The 18,759-nt window shown below is 33.0% G+C and overlaps 1 protein-coding gene across 41 annotated transcripts in view; it reads left to right on the top strand.

Annotated features, from left to right (window-relative positions):
* The window catches only part of mtd (TLD domain-containing protein mustard), a 130,761-nt gene extending 115,177 nt beyond the window's left edge, over window positions 1-15,584 (top strand). For 30 of the 41 annotated variants that reach the window (XM_077432667.1, XM_077432663.1, XM_077432664.1 and 27 more), the window contains 4 exons: window positions 10,825-10,943; window positions 11,015-11,174; window positions 11,247-11,566; window positions 13,479-14,885. In XM_077432667.1, the coding sequence (XP_077288793.1) occupies window positions 10,825-10,943; window positions 11,015-11,174; window positions 11,247-11,566; window positions 13,479-13,614 (735 nt within the window). In that variant the 3' untranslated portion in view covers window positions 13,615-14,885. Of the gene's footprint in view, window positions 1-10,824; window positions 10,944-11,014; window positions 11,175-11,246; window positions 11,567-13,478 lie in introns of all 41 variants that reach the window. The other 11 variants (XM_077432672.1, XM_077432673.1, XM_077432657.1 and 8 more) reach the window with 1 other exon arrangement.
* Window positions 15,585-18,759: the final 3,175 nt, after the last annotated feature.

Here is an 18,759-nt window from a genome sequence, read left to right on the forward strand (position 1 = left end):
TACGTATATCTAAATATATCCTAAGCTTCCTACTACGTTTCCCTCCATCTTTATGTGATATTTACGACCGCGTCGACAGTGATTGACACTGTTGGAACATTAGTCCCATATTTTGCATATATGTATATAAAAGTGCACTGACTACACTTATGGGGTGAAGATCCGCCCCTCGCAGCTGGATTATTTCACGCGTCCGGTTCTATCCGTTTATGTCCATACTCTCAGCTTTGTTTCAAATGCGGCATTCTTTCGCATCGCGGTGTACCCTCACGAATAAACGTAGCATTATGTCAATTACACGTGCATACGTACAATAATAACAAACGCATTAATAAATAATCAATGGCGGCCGTGGTCACCGTTAATATTTATGAAAACGTGAAACCGGCGTTTTTATGTTTCTCCATATATGTAGAGCGCGTGTCACCTCGCTTTGAGCGATACCTTCACGGTTCGATTTCAATGTGGCAAATTACTACTGTTCGTTCTTTGCAAATCCAGGAAGAAGGGAAAAAAGCAATCGACAGAAGACGCACCAACGTTCACCAAACTGTGGGTCGCAATCGTGCGAAATTTCAGCTCGTTTTGGCTAATTGTAAGTGTAGTGGCGCGTGTTGATATCGCGAATTACCGCCCTTAGGAGACGCGTCCCACTCTCTGAACGCACATTGGATGCGGCCCTTGAACTTGAATCCCCGAAGTGATATTGCTTTTTTTGGTATGCAAACTGGATGATAAATATGTACAGTGAGTGGCAGTCAACGGGGTGGGGCGTTTTTAATAAGATATAATATATATGATGGCGCTTAATCTATTCGAATAACACTCGACGCGTTTTATTGTTAATTGAATGCTTTTATACTTATGTAGAACTTAACACCTGGTGATGTGTTTTGCAGTGCTTGCGTGTAACTTAATTAGAAAAATTAAATTGCAAAAATGTGTCACTGGGAGTTTCATATTTATTCAATAGATACATAATATGTACATATAACCAGCAGCATAGCATTTAATGCTTCCAATTGTGTGGTCACCGGTTCTATCTCCGGTGTGTGCTGCTCGCCAGACCTTGGATATGTGACTCCAAGGTCATTGAAACGGTTCCAATAAATAGGCATCCCTATCCTATCTCTCTCACAAAATTCGAGTTATTCAGCATCTCGATTTTCGCTAATTTGTATAATCCATATAATGTCTCTGTGAATGCTAATCGTTGTTTGTATTTGCCTTGTATAATACTTACAATACTTCTGTACAATGTTTGACCGTAGATGTCGTGTTTAATATAAATATATGTATAATAAACACTCTGTTAAGTCTTAACTTAACTTAACTTACTTAACAGTTAAGACGAGTGAACATCATTTATTGAATAAAAAAATAAAAATAAAAAATATGAACATATGTATGTACATAGTAAGTATTTTAAATTATTAAAAAAAAAATCTCTTTAAAAAAGTCTTTTTGCATTACGTGTTGACTTTTTATACATGTACATATGTAAATGAACATTCATGGGCGCACACATGATTTTTTGAGGGCGGTTCAGCCGAGAGAAAGTGCCATGTGATGTTCTTTAATTCAAGGGTGTGGCTTATTTTACGACGATAGTAAAACAGGATTTTTTTTTACAATCAATGATGTATGCATATATACGTATATTACAGTTCACACCGGTTTTGTTCATAAATATAAATATCAGTTTGTTCATACACGAACTATTGGTTTTAATTTAAGTGCCAACAGTCAAAATTAACCAACGCATAGGCGTAGTATTTGGGTTAATGCTAACCACTGAGAGGGTACCGGGTGCGATCCCGTGAGATGACCCTGATTAAAAATAATTTATTCCGAGTATAATCTGCAGTGTTGCTAGTCATACTTGGATATTTGTGACTCCAAGTAGATCGTTTCCTATCAAATTGGCAAAAACCATCCTACCAACTATGTCACCACTATTTGAATATGATTTCTAATTTATATATTATATGTAAGTACAAATTTAATACTTTAGGTGTCGCCCAGGGGTAAAATCTGTAATTACATCATGGGGAAATATAATTTTTATAGATAAATAAAGCACCTTCAAATAGACTCACCAGGTGTTACATGTAGCTTTTAGCTATCAAAACGCCAACTATTTTTAATGTAAATCCTATAGATACCGCTTTACAGCGTTGCTATAATTCCCGTTTCTGCTTATATTTAAAATATTCCATATCCAGGATAAGCATACATATATATAGACATAGAGGATGAGACAAACAATTGAGAATATGTACTTAAACTTATGCCCAATAGTTTGTGCATGAACAAACTACATAGTCTGTTTTTCAATTTGTTCTTTTGTTTACACTTTGACTGGCCAGATCGGTTCGGGTGTAAATAAACTATTGTGTTCATGAACTAGCGAAATGTACACTTGGACTGTAACATATACGTTTGAAAATACTCATAATTCAAACATGTTAACACGTGTTACTCTTATGCGTAAATCGTTCAGACGTAATATGTAATGGTATTCATATTGATTATAAATATAACGCCAAATTATTTTTAAATAAAATCCTAGCGTTAGAGACTGGGAAGTAGTGAAGAAATTTATCTCGCTTTAATTTCGCAAATGCCATCACATCATCGACGTACTTTTCCTTTCAGATATTCCAAAAAATGATAGACGTCTGCGAATAGTATGCGCAATACATTCCGCAGCCAAAATACTTTGGCAAACGCTGTCGTATAGGATATAAGGCATATTAAATAGACTCTGCTATTGCCAGTGCATACTGTGGCTTTCAATTTAAATAGCTACCGATGGATAACGTAATTTAACTGCATACGACGTACTATCATTAGGCACAGTTAGAAACGCCATTTATTACTGTCAAGTTAAAACGTGCATACGTTTATCATTATCATACTTAAAGTACGTACATATGTATAAAGCTTCCTAGTAAATCGGATCGATACAATGTAATATTAAAATTCGATTTGTGAAGGTACATACATACATACATATTGTTGCCTTTAAAATATTCAGTACGAAGTCGAGATTATGTCTCGCATAACAATAACACTTATAACGTATTTGAATGACACCCTTTAACTGTAATAGTTTGTGGGCCTGGTGATTTGAAAAGTATATATAAGACATATGTACGTATGCGAAAAATGTACGAAGGCTAGAATAATGGTAATAACACTAATAACACGCTCAAGAAGTGTGGCACGGAACGTGCTTGTGGTTTCCAGCTGTGATGGACGTATCTTTATGTAATCTCCTACATTTCTTCAAATGTGGGAATCACCGTTATCGATCATTGTCAAACCTATGTCAATACAAGGATAAAATAATATCACCGAAAACACTCCAAGGGGTGAGTTTCGCCAAGGATCACGACGGTTTAGATTAGGCGTGCTAGCGTTTGTTTGCATGTGCAAAACTGTCTAAAAATACACGTGCCGCGTACCATTATGTCTGTCTGCATCTTAAGCCAGGTCATGGAGTCGCTAGAAGAAAACACAAGTCCAACTACGATTCCCGACATTTTCCACAATACCATGTTTCCCATTGAGATAGTTTTCGAATATCTCTGACCTGATTTAAATCATTAACTTTTTGTCTTCCAATTTTTTTTTTATTTATTTATGAATATACTCATCCCCCGATTTACGTGGTTGATATGTGCAATTAATCTCGTAAATGAAAATCGTGTAAAAAAAAAAGCAAAGAACCGAGTAAAAAACACGTAAATAATTATAAATAACCGTTCAAAGTAATAATATATATGTTTTTACATTTTGTTTTAAACTGCATGGAGGAAAGAAGGGTCGAGGGAAAATCTAAATCTAAGTTACCTTGACAACGGCACGTCCGCACGTTCGGGGCGTGCATAGGAAGCAAATAACATACATATTCAAAATACGCGTATTAAAAACTTTTTACTTGACCGCGTTAATCAAGGAATGGGTAATGAGATGTACCTACATACATAAATAAAACTAATAAAATATACGCATTTAGCGTAATGAATTCGTCAAATATCAAGCCTTTTCCTCAATTTGACCTATGTAAGCATAAAAGATAGAAACACTGTCTTAAATCTGCATACATTGAGTATTGGCAAGTCACTCTTAATTAAAAAAAAAATACATACATTATTAACAAAAAAAATTAATGCGATATATGCGCGAAATTAGAGTCGATCGAATTTTTAACTGGAATAAACAAAATTATCCGATGATGTTCATAAACAAACGATGAAATAAATATTTTTATAAAACCGCAACTTTGCCATTTTCAATAAAGAACCGTATGTAAATCAGTATGCCTATCGCGGTTTCACTTTCATTAAAATACAATTCCATGAACTAAACTACCGGCTCTATTTGGTTAAATCGTACATACATATTTCATCCAAAAGTTATATCATTACGGGTTTTACTCCTGAGCGACTAGTATTAAACTATAATATAAATTTGAAATCATATTCAAATAATGGTGGCAAATATTAAGTAGGATGATTTTGCCAATTTGATGAGGAACTGTTTCAACAATTAACAAAATCTGATAGGAAACGATCGACTTGGAGTCGCAAATATCCAAGTCTGACCAGCAGCACTACAGATACAGCAATACTCGGAATAAATTATTTTCAATTGAGGTCAATTCACGGGATTGAACCCAGGATAATCTTAGTAGGGAGCATTAACACAACCACCGAGTTATACTGTTGCCTTTTTATTTTATTTTGCTTCCATGTATTTTAAGGTATTTTGCTTCTCTGAAACAGCATATTTAAAAAAAAAAACACAATGTATATGTTACAGTCGAAGTGTATTTTCGGCTGTTATATATTCCAACTAGCGTTTTAGGTCATTCATATTCAAATACAATTCAACTAGTAAATTATATCTCTACAAGCACAAATACACTTTCAACAATATGCGCCAGTTGTAATATAACAGTTGAGTTTTGACATATCTGATGTTTATATGTATGAATGCTTTAGAATTCAATAATGCGTTAATATTTGCATGAATAATTATTACGATGAAGGGTAATGAGTACCGTATTACTAAAACTCTAAGAATGTGTTCAAAACAAATATGTGACTTTCCAACTCAATTTACTAATCGAGTGAAGTTTTAACCTCTCTAACTTACCTAGTACCAACTTTTAGTTGAACTGTCGTATTATATTTTAACCTGTCGGAATGTAATTCGTCATATCAATCAACTTAGTTGGTTAGACGGAATGTATTCCAACTAGACAAAATATACTACTATAAATATACTACTAAAATATACTAATAATAATTTTTTTTTTTAAATCGACCGTTAAATAAGGACGCTGGACTCTTTTCGTGGGTGTAAAAAAGAGGCGATTTTATAGATGTTTGGCGGCTCCTAGCTCCTATAAAAAATAATTAATCAAAAAAATAAAACGATAGATGCACCCCAATGGTGGATATCCATAGCATATTAAAAAATAATTTCTCTGGTGCCATAATTGAGGAAGGGAGAAGTATAGTAAGTTTGTATGGACAAGGCGCTGGTGTCCAGCCCTCTTAAAGTTTCATAGTTTTTTGACATACATATGTACATATGTACATGGTTTTAGCATTGCTAAAAGCAAATGTTGCTGTTGACACACAAACACGGGTTTTGCAAAATCAAAGATGTTGAAGAGGATGCATTATGGAAGTTATGCATTATGCAAAATATAAAAAAAACATCATAATTTCAACAATTAAGAATATTTGTTAATTATTTACAAATATTTGGACTAGCAATATAAGGATAGAACTTTTTTTTAGTACGGAATAAAGCAGGGGGGTCGTAGAAAATAAACACCGACCTGGTTCTTTTTTATTTAGCACTACACCACTGCTAGTATATGTCTATGTAAAATAAAATATTTCAACTGGAAGATATACACTGTATTTGGATCCGCTCTTATATCGCCTGACAAATTGAACGACAGATTAACGGACGGCTGCTTTAAATGCAATTCTCGTCTTCTCGAAAGATAGATTGCACATCAGATGACGGGTAACCTTTCGATGTGCACAGATGCAATTATTAAAATGGTAATTATTAAAATTGAGTTGGATCTTTCGGGCGATTTTAATAAGGGAAGATTCGATAAGTTCCGAATCTTGCCTTATTAAACTCGCCAGAAAGATCCAATTCAATTTTAATAATTGCATCTGTGCACATCGAAAGGTTACTCGTCATCTGATGTGCAATCTATCATTCGAGAAAACGAGAATTACGTTTAAAGCTGCCGTTCTGTTAATCTGGCGATTTTAGAGCGGATGCACCAAACCCACTGTACTTATACTGTAACGTATACATGTGTTCATATGTAGATCAAAACCCACCTTTTGATAAGACTTTGTTATTGTGCGACTTTTGTGAAAGTTGTCGCAATCTCTGTGGGTCAACACCGTATCAAGGTGGACTCACATATATGGCCGTTTTTGTCTCCGATTGCACAATCTGCCCATCTACGGGGGGGTGTCCGTTTGGCAAACGGTCACAGCTTCTCGTTCGACTTATTATTCGGGTTTCCCGGTCCGAAAAGTTAAAAATACAATGCCAGCAACCGGTGTTGTCGTATTGGCCAGTAGTCGCGGCCAGTTGGCCACGGATTGTGGTTACGCGAACACCTGTACAGTGCGATAACTGTACACCGGTACTGCCTGCAGTAGAAAATGCGAAACATCACAGTTTACTTATCGCCAAAACGTACACATTGCCATATGGCCTACTCGCCATTTCCTTATCGATTCATATTCATCAGTTGAAATTGGCGCATATGCATTGTACTGTACTTGCGTCAGTTTGATAATACAACATACATATGTACATAGCATCGGTGTTGGGATTTTCTTTTGGAAATGTGTGATTAAAGTTCATCTGTAGTGTTGTGTTTGAAAAATGTTGTATTTCGTATTGGTCGATTATTATATTTAAATTTATTCCACACCTATTCTGATACGGGTATGATCCGATTGGATCTAGTTTTCTATATACTCGTATACTGCTTCGATCTAGTAGTTTTGTATACGAAAATTTTCATGGTTAATGTTTGTCGGCATATGTGGGCATTGCCAAGGTCCGGCTTGAGATAAAATTCAATTTATATGAAATGATTCATTGCTTGTTTTGTTTTTGATGTTTCAATATAGTGATTATGTTTAATTTAAAAATATATACATATCCAACCTATTAATGTCACAGTAGTTGGTCGGCCTATAGTAAGGTGATTAGTGATATATATTTATATTGCTATCAATGTATTAGTTAGTAATGAACAGGAGCACTAACAGTATAAAAAAAATATTCAATAATCTCACAAGGTTCTTATTTTTTATTTTACTTGAAAATATAAATGGCCTACATACACACTTGGTTTTTAAATGTTAAATATTATGTTAGTGAGAAATCATATATTTGTACATATATTTGTGATCATGCAAAAATTTGAACTCGAGATTTTGACTGATTCGAACTCAGCTTCGATCACTGATCACGTTTTCGTGATCTAGTTTTTATTTTTCTTCTGATTTTGACAAATTGTTTTATTGAGTCAAACTCAACAACTCAACACTAGCTTAAATTGGAAAACTTGATTAAACTTTCAAATGGTAACTAAAGGACCGCTGGTCATCGGTGCAGTAGTAAAAAAAGGGCGCTATTGTTAATTTCTTATAAAGCCATGTTTTTTTGCTCACTTGCTTTGAACACTAATGGTTAAGCTTAAACCTAGTGATAACACTTTAAAAGTCGATTAAAAAATACTTATTTGTAATTTTTGGTTCGATATGAAAAAAGGTCAGTGATTTAATTCCGAGAATCTTAATTGTTATAATTGTTTACATTTTTTTTTTTCAAAAGTCTTCACCAAACAGAGCCTATTGAGCTTGTCATACTACGTTACAAATATTTTTATAAATTAAAGAGTTTAAACAGTGTTTGTAATTTAAACAAAATGGGCACGCGAGTTAAAACGGCTTGGGAGCCGCTGCTATGAGCTAGCAGTCAATAAGAAGATATCGATCTGTATAAATGAGACAGAGACAATACTTATTACAATACTTAAGACAATACAAATCAACTGTGTACCTATGTATATGTTACAGTCCAAGTGTTCACTCCGGTTCGTTCATGAACCTACTAGTATGTTCATACACTGATAACTTTTGTTTTAAGTGCTAACAGTCAAAATTTATCTTCAAATAGACTCACCAGGTGTCGCACTAAACTTTTAGCTGTCAAAACTTTTGAGTTATCAAAATGCCAAGTATTTATCTGTCAGAACATCCTATAGAAACCGCATTACAACGTTACTTTAATTCCCGTTTCCGCTAATATTTAAAATATTGCAACCCAGGGTAAGCATACATGGGTCTGCTTTAGAGCAGAGCATCGTAACCTTTGGATATTCGCGGCACACATTGTTTACGACTAGTAGAGTTTGTCAGCTACGTACATACATATGTAATTCATCGGCAGTCGCTAGTTATTCCGTATATGCGTAGGGACAAAACACTAACTGACATCGGTTTTCTCCCTCACACGCGATCTCACTCGCACGCATTAGGCCGAAGTGCTGTTCGCGGTGCACAGGTTACGATACTCTGCTTTAGAGTATAGTGGATCGTTTGCTAGCAGGTTTAAAATCTGAGATCAATTTTAATTACGCCTAATTATTCGATCACAAGTAATTATGTCACATAAATAGATACTTGTTATCGAACTGCCTAACTAGTAACATCATAAATAATTACTTGCTAGCAATCGATCTCATCTTTTAAATCTATCCAACAAACGATCGACTATACCCTAGAGCGGACCGCGTTTAATTAAGTTACACTATAACTGGCCAGATTGGTTCGTGTATGAACAAACTAGTCTACGAACGAAATGTACACTTGGGCTGTAACATTTACATGTATGAAAAAAGTAATGGTGATTTAATTAAGTTAGGTTTTCAATTTATTCTTATTTTTTTTCTTGAAAACAACTGAGGATGAGTAAATGGCGCCCCAGGCGACCGCCTGAACGACCTGCCCCTTGGGCCGGCCCTGAGTATATGTATGCCAACTACTACTATAGACTGTCCAATTACTATAATGTCACCCCTTAACTATGTATTTTTTTTTATTTTGCATTTAAATTGAAATGCGGTTGTCGTTTTTTTTTATTTTGAAGTTTAAAGTTCAATGACAATGCCATGTTTATAATTACGCTAATTTGCAATGTAAAAAAGGATAATTGTGCGTTATTGCGCAAAACTGGTTAGTGTCCGGATGCACGTGTATGCTTAACGTCAATCGTCTGTGTCGTTTTTCAACCGGTTTTGATAGAAAGAGTTATCGTATGGATTGTTTTGAGAAGCGTTGATCAGACGTGGCTGATGCGGCGACCTCTCTCTGATGAGGAAATTCTTCGAATCTGGCATTTTTTCCTGAAGTCGTCGTCGTCGTCGTAATGTTGTGTATGAATAATCAATGAGCAATACCAGAGATTGTTCGCCTACAAACGATATTCACTATTGTTTTTGCTGCAGGCAGAAATTGATTTTACTACTACGAAATATTCGCAGTTGCAAAAGTTGACTCTGGAGAAATGTGGTGTGCTCGTTCAGTTATAACAGACTTTATTCAACGATCGTTGTTTTAAAATGTGTGGACGTTTTAAAAAGGTGTCTGTTCGAAATACATAGTTGAATTTTTAATATAAGTGATCAGTGAAAACGTATCCATGTCGTTAATATACTCGAGGACACAGCCTGAGGTTTGTATTTGTATTAAAATTTTATTTAAAATATCACTCTTGTAAAAAAAACTTATCGAATTTAATCAACGGGCTCCGATATTGTATTCATTGAATATATTTAGCAATTTTTTTTTTTTTAATATTTAGCAATTCTGAAAATGATGATTTGACGTTAAATAACCTCTATTTTGTATTTAAATTTTAAATATTCATACTTATAAAGAGTCACTTTTTAAGGCAAAAATATTAAAGTGTGCAAATAAATGATTATAAAGTGTGGCTTAAAATAAATTCCTTCTTTTTATTCTAAGTAACAAAAAATAAATAAATATAAACACGAGTTAATGTCAACGTCACATGTACAGACTGTCCAAGTTTTATTTTATTTTTTTTAATTTACGGCACTCAAGATAAGACTCCACTATTAAAATGCTAAATTTAATGTTATTTCAGTTGCAAAGACTGGCTTTAAATAGCTTCTTTGTCGTATGCGTGAGAATTTATATTTTAGGTATTTATAATATACATTATAATACATATAAAAATTTTACATCTCTGTCAATAATATTCATAACATCCTACTCTCATTTCACATACACAACAAACAGTGTTGAATCATTATCCAAGAAAAATTGTTTTAATTTTTTTATTTTTATATAAGACATGCACTCTTAAACGGCTTGAATATTGTTAGTGATGGTTGGCATGATGAAAATTTGTCACGGTACAAAGACGACATAGATTTTTCGTATTTATTATTAAAAATTGCACTTGTTAGATTTATGAATCATTGTAGAATGGTAATGTATCTTAATGTTTAATCTATGTGAGCTTTTTAGAGATGTTCCCAGCACCTTATCTAGGATACATTTATAATACGGCGTAGTACTATGCCGTATTTTGTAAATAACAAATCAAATACAGTAGTTTATGTTTTTATGTTGTTGAAAGCGATTCTAGATTCGGTACTGTGTTTGTGTGTGTATTGCATTTAATTATTATTTGTGTTTTTTAATACTTGTTTTTGAACGGTAGGTGCTGTCGATGAGCGATGAGCTGCGGCGGGCTCTATATTCCTCTGGAGCATCCGTCGATATGGAATTTAGCCCACCGGATCTCATCGGTACAACAGAAATTCTCACACTGGAACATAGGTATGTATTATCGAATTGAATTTTGATCAATTTGTCGCAATTGTTATATTGTTAAATTTCAATCATTCCAGAGAAAAATTATGTGCACATTTACCGGCGAGAGCTCAAGGCTATATGTGGTCGTTGGTCTTCTCTAGTATCCAGCATGGATTCTCTCTCAATTCCATGTACAGGAAGATGCAACGTGTGGACAGTCCCGTCTTGCTCATCGTGCAAGACACAGATAATCATGTCAGTATTATATTGATTTCGGAATCAAACGATTATAAATGCTGGATTTTTTTTATAAATATTTATTTTTAGGTATTTGGTGCTCTCACTTCTTGCGCACTTCACCCGTCTGAACACTTTTACGGAACTGGAGAGTCGTTCCTATTTTCTTTCTGTGCAAATAAGCCGGATTCCCCGGCCGCACACCGTCGAAGCATTTCTACATCGGCTCCGACAGCAACTCCACCACCTTCGGCCACTATTCCCTTGGACGCTTCCCAAACCACTATCGTCGATGAGAGTGAAAAGCCCCCAGAAGAACCGCAACGAGTGTTCCGAGTCTGGCAATGGACCGGAGACAATCTCTACTTTATCAGGGGCAGCAATGATAATATTTCTATTGGTGCCGGAGAGTATGTATTTTTTAATACTTAATTTTATTCTGTTAAAATAATTGATTTCCTTAAATCAGTATTTGCCAAACTATGTATGTTACTCAGTGGATTTGAAAGGATATGTGAGTCAAAGCGATCGCTCTGTGAGCTATGTTATCCAATAGGCAGAAAAAAATGCTTCTGTTTACAAATTTTAATGATATTGATTATTTTTCATATCTTCATGACAGTAACAAACTAACGAACTTGATAGTGTTGTGTTGCAAAACTATCAAAAAATAAAATGCTTGAAAAGCTTACAAAAGAATTTTAATCAGGGCTGTAGAGTTGTGTCATAATTTACCGACTCCGATTCCAACTTGAACGAATACACATACACAAACAAATCAATTTAATAAAAACACTGAGAATAAAAATAAAGTATGAGACAGAGGAAGCATCGGTTTTGGTCAGAACACATCAAAATATGCGTAATTCAACGATTTTATTTATAATATAATTTAAATTCATGATTTTTACAAAGAAATGATTAAATTTCAATTTATTAGTCGATACTGTAAAAATATTAATCAAAGGAAATATTAAAAAGGAGTGGGAGTCGGTTGATTTTTTATGATTTTGACTCTGACTCTGCTTGAAATGCTCCGACTCCACAGGCCTAATTTTTTTTAACAGTAGTTTCTTGCATCAAATCTTTTAGATGGATAAAATATCCTTTCCTAACCAACGTTCCAATATTGTCAAATAATCTCTCAAATGCAGAAGAAATACAGTTGATCGAGCTGACTGTGGATAGTTATTTGAATAGAAAATTTGAGCAATTATACAAAATCCGTTCCCTTTGATAAAAAGTTACCGTTTGCGGATTTTTGTACATATTACATATTTCTACTTATCGTTTGCCTGAATCGAGGCCAGATTTGAAAATATATTCGTATATTATTATATCATACATATCTGATGAATTGCTAATAGGATGAAGTTTTATCATATCTACCCTTTTTGAGTGATTCGATAAAATTTATATTAGAGCCTTGGGTATCCAATTTGAGGTATATTCATACTGGCACAGCAGAGACCGGGAACTGCACGTAAACAGCAGTACGAAAAGTATTCTGTGGTACATTCATATGTTCCGTAACATAAACGTAACAGCAGTAGCCGACAAAATCTATTCATATTATACAGAAGTACATGTCACCACAACGTATGAAGCAAAACTGGTTTTCTTTGGCCACTGTGGAAATACATATTCACGCACCACGTGAAGTCATAGCGAGTGCACGTGTACTAACAAAAGTGCGCATGGGCATATGAATATTTTCGGAAACGTCATATTGCTGCAATATTGACTCAACGATACGACTCGAGCAATATTATGCCCTATCGTCATGCTCTGTGGTGTATATGTAAGCCGATTTTGCCTTGCACTCGGCCAAAACTTGTCTGAACGTGCGCTACTGTATAGTATGAATAGAAATAGGCTTTTCCGTGTAGTGCTATTGCCTTCAGTGCTGAATAGTATGAATAGATTTCTGATGGTGAACTTTTGCTTTTCATCGATTCTGAATATTCGTTTTGTCATACATATCTTTCAGGTATATTTTAACCTCTTGTTTTTTTTATTTTCAAGTAATTTTTTAACAGTTACGCAGTACTCTCCCCTCTTTCCTCCTAAATCCTTATTATTTTGATCAAAATCAGGGGTATATCAATAAGATTCTTAATTCAAAAGGGATTTCGACTTATTGTAGATTTAGGAAACACTTAATGTAATTCAAAGAACACACGTCAGAGCAACATAAATATTCATGAAAGGTCAGCAGGATATAGCTGACTCATTCCCGGAAAAAAAATTTGACTTAAAAATATGATATTATAAAAACAATACAGCCAAATATTAATATAATAATGTTTATTTTATTTTCAGTGGTAAATTTGGACTGTGGTTAGACGGAGACTTGTACCAAGGAAGGACCCAATCTTGTACAACTTATGGAAATGAACCCCTGTCAACTCAAGAGGACTTCATAGTCAAGACTTTGGAGTGTTGGGCATTTATATAAGTGAAAAAAGGTTGCTCGCAAAAGAGAACATTCGTTTGACCAACCCACACCTACGTAGCCATGTGAGGAGACTAGCGTTATATGTGCTTAGAACAAAAAATAAATGCTATGATATAAATGTGTATGTAACAGAACATGTAGGCAAAAAAAAAAATGAAAATATTTTGAAAATTAACGACGCATCTATCTAGTTAGACATGTTTATTAGAAATTTCTCGCTGGTAGTAGGTGCTGAATGACTTCTTAGAAGATTAGAGCCAATCGGTGTGTTTTTGATTGGATCCATTTCCGATTAAATTATACGTGTCGTGTGAGATTAGGGCATTTGGAATCTGGTATATATGTATACTATTATTGTTTTTAGAGAGTTGTTACCCATCCGGGCCACGTAATTGTGCATGATTGATTTTACTAGTTGGGCAGCGTGACGAGTGTGTCAATAATCAAATTTCACATGGAGGCAAAAATTTCAACGTACCATAAATGAAAAATTTGAAACTATATTTATACGAGCCTGAAAAAAGTGTGTTTTATACGTTTTCATATTGCCAGATTGTATATCCGAATGAATCACCTTCCTTGCTGATGATGGAAGTCGACTACGCCTCTAGTCCGAATCGTTTTCTACTAGTCTTGGACTCTACCCGTTCGACGGTAGAACGAAAATTGAAACGTGTTATAGAATCATCTCAAATTGAGAGACAAACATTCGACCACAAATCGTGGGATGACATTTTACAACAACAAAAAAAAAGCTATTCCGAATTATTCCTCCCGCTTCTTGTGGGACTAATTTTTCACGTCTGATTACAAAATAAGAATCCGATGAAATTAAAACACTACATAATGGGAAGATCGGCAAGATACCACTTCTCAAACATACGACGTTTTCTCAAACATACGACAGAATTATAATGAATCTACTCATTCTTAAACGGATATGTCTGTGGATTTTATGTCGTTGACATTTTTATAACAAAAAATATATATACATGTATATAAATATCAGCTTTTTTTATTACATATATATATATAAAGAATTTGACCAAATCATTTCAAACACGTTCTTCAACGTACGTTATTAGAAACATTTTAAGAAATTATTAAACGCATAATTTTTTTTTAACCTACATACATAGGTGTGCCCTAAATATTATATAATATAATCTTTAGTGGTATTTATATCATTATAAATTTAAAACATACATCGATCATATCTTATGTGATGTGAAATATTTAAATTCTACACCACAAGAACAATTGAGTTTGTTAAAAAAAAAAAAACAAAATCTCAGTATGAATAAAAAAAAATGATATGCATTTGTTTTTAAAAGTTTGGTCACATTTTATATAATAAAAATATTGTTAGATTTACAACACCCGCACACGAACGACAATAAACGATATATGCATTTTATCATTACATCATCGCGGTGGCGTAATTAACGCCCCCGTGTTTTAAAATCCCTATATCGTTGCGTTTTTCACTATTTTATATGAACGTACACCAAGTTCGCGGTGTGCGTGCTTTGAAAACGCATTCGATTAATCGTTCACGCATTTTTTTAGGTTACGCCACCGCTTTGTTGCTTATGAAGTTGTTACGTTGACGATTCCGATCTCTGCATCTGACAATACGTCTTAAATTATTCACACGTGTATATTCAGAAGTGTGTTTAAAATGAATTGAAGAAAAAAAAAAGCAAATTTTTGTATGTGCTCGTTTGTACGGATGATGGTGTGGAATTTTTCAGATTCAAAAGTGTGATCGATTCAACTTCCTAAATCGTATTCGCATATAAAGTATCGCTTTATCTGCCGTTGGATGGAAATAAATGAACATAACATCAAAATTTAAATAGCGTGTTTTAATTTATGCACAATACGTCGTTTGTTTCTTTGTTGTTCTATCTGTGTCTATATAATCGTATATGATTTGTGTTGAAATAAAGTATTTTTAATTAATTTTTAAGTCTATGTGATATTATTCTCTTTTATTGTCCTTTATGTCCGGTCTGCCGACTTCTTAACGTGAACCTCACATTGTAGTGCTTCTGATTGGATGCATATTTGTGATGATTTATTGTGATTATGAGTTTTATGGAGGTTTCGTACGAGGTATTCGGAACTGTTGCCCCGTCAATTCGCATTATTTATAAAAACTTGCCTAAATTTATAATAACAAAACAATTATTGTCAATATTTTAAGCTGTTAAACGTAAGCCTAGTGTCATAGTACAATATTATTATATTAACAAACTTGATGTTGGTTTTTGTCAATATATGTACATTCTGCTTTATTGTGTTAACACTCGTTACAATGTTCCGGTCTACGTTCGATTCTAAAAGATGCCCCAATAATGTTGATATTTTACTTTTATAGGTCATGTGTTTAAAATACATATAAAATAATCATAATATTACAAAGTATATATGTATATATATGTATATAAATATATATATATATATATATATATATATATATATATATATATATATATATATATATATATATATATATATATATATATTTATAGGCTTTACTGTGTCATATTATGCGCATATATTTTTTTTTGTTAATTTAATTTATTGTTTATTTTATAAGTAATTATTAAATTTAAGATTATAATACATGCATACATATATACGGTACACGATTAGCAAATCATCTGAATTGTAAAATAAAATACATATGACATCACTGTGGTCATTGATTATGTGTAGCGTGTCTGATTTAGTAAATTTAAAGATAAATAAAAGATTAAATGTTTAATTAAAAATTGGAGTTTTGAGAACTAGTAAGCTACCGAAGTTAGTATTCGTTGATGATATAAATTATATTATAATATATATATACATACATGTTTAAACTGCATGAACTTGTGTCTATCATAAACTCAAATATAGGGTGTTTCAGTGATTAAAAGCTGTTGGACCAAAGAAAAAAATTATTTTAATACTAAAAAAAATATGTTTTTTTTTTTTTAATTAACATTTGCCATATCTCCCATTAACGTTTACCCTTACTGTGTTCAATTTTTCAATTCCTTGCTATCAAAACACTGTTTTCCAATCTTTTACGTTGTCGTTTTATCCATTTATTATTGTATATTCAAGTAATTTTAAACTTAAAAAAATTATATTACAAGTTGATTGCTTGTCTATGTGAATCAGCTGTGTAAAAATATTATTTGTATAAATGTACATATGTATCCATTGAAATTGGCCTCTAAAATCGATTTATTTTTAAATGATTTAGCCGAAAATCCATATATGAACATAAATATTTAAAAAAAGAAACAAGTTATTATAAAAAAATATTTATTTTTTTATAATTCCATCTTCGGTCAGGTTACGTTGAATCGTACATATACATATGGTTAATTCAGCTTTTGAAAATATATTAAAATTTTCATTTGCTCATTGATTATTGGACGTAACCATGCCGTAGGTTGACTCATTCATTGATGATAAATTGTTATATTTTTAAAATAGTCATTTACGAGCTGGGCACACTTGCATTTGTATATACATATGTGTTATTAAGAATATGCGGACTACAAAAGTATCGTACATATTAGAAGAAAAAAAAATACAGCTATATTATATATGTGGTAGGCCTATTTGTGTATTTATAAAGAAAATTAACTGGAATATACCATAAATAAAAAAAAAAATACATCTTTTTATGTAAGATATCAAGCTGTGTGATATATCGTATTAAATATATATATATATGTATATTAGTAGGCATCTTTTGAGTAGTGTGGCACTGTTTTGATATTTCTCCATGGACGTACACGAACACACTAGCGGAAACATACACTTGGATTTGTTGACGAGACGAAGCGGAAGACATCCGGGTTGTTGAAAAGCGATGCTTTCTAAAATATTATACAATTATTTGGTGTTTTCCTTCTCACTGCTTGTATCGTACGAAGATGTGCTCTCCTGTAGAGCGTATTATTCAGTTGTCTTATATAAAAGTAACGCATCAAAGCATCCCTGAATACTATTAAGCTCACATTTGGCCATTTTCTATGACTGCTGCATTTGGTGCGACCACAATTTGAAGATTGACACATGTATCATGTATGGTTTCCTTTCAGACATCCCTCGATACAAAATTTTTAATATTTTTACATTCATTCAATATGTACGTATGTAATAGAAGGACCAATGAAAGTTGCTTGATCTCAACGGAATTAAAAATGTTGTGCTATTGACATTGTTTTCTAAATATCTACACTTATTATATAAACACATATCTACACGTCTCTATTGTAATCTTGTATAAATCTCGTATACTATCTATCATTGTATGTTAATAATTCGATTCACCATTGTCATTGTCGTTGTGTTATGATTTCAAAACGAATTAAAGGGTAATGTTCTAACTGTGCAACATTGATTGTCCATAGAGAATGATCAAACAATCTATGTTATTATTAATATATTAAAGATTATTATTATTAGCCAACCACAGTACGCTTCATATAGAGAGACTCATTATTGTTAATAAAAGTATATTGAAAAAAAAATGAAATTAATTAGTCGTTAAAATGTTTATTGTATTGATTAATATTGCAATTTAAGAAGATATATATGTATATTTGAAAATGAAAACAAATGAGTTAAAAAAAATCATTTTAAATTCAAAAAAATATACATATTTGTTAAAATGATCTACAGCGTGTGCCAAAGAACTCGTGGCGCCCCCTCGTTTTTGTTGACTTTTGAACTTTTTTGAGTATGTTGTTGAATTAATTGTACATTTTTTGTATAGATCCATTGAATATACACACATATTGAAAAAGAAAAACTAAAAAATATTGAAATACACCAGCAGCATGACGTCTGTAACATAATAATGAAATACATTTATCTCACAATAGAAGGGAAGATTCAGTATATGAAATATTTACAAGCAATGTAATACAATTTATATTGTATTTGTTTCTTATACACTTTAGATCCTGCCCATTAGAATCATCATTCAATATATTTCCTAATTATAACCACCAGACGACATGCCACTGAGTGTTAGGGCGAAATCACACAGAGAGGCACGCGGCACGTGTTTTTTTTAGATACTCTAGCACAGAGCATCGTAACCTTTGGATATTCGCGGCACACATTGTTTAC

The sequence above is a fragment of the Arctopsyche grandis genome, chromosome 6 (assembly GCF_051622035.1).
Source record: "Arctopsyche grandis isolate Sample6627 chromosome 6, ASM5162203v2, whole genome shotgun sequence".
Classification (NCBI taxonomy): Eukaryota; Metazoa; Arthropoda; class Insecta; order Trichoptera; family Hydropsychidae; genus Arctopsyche; species Arctopsyche grandis.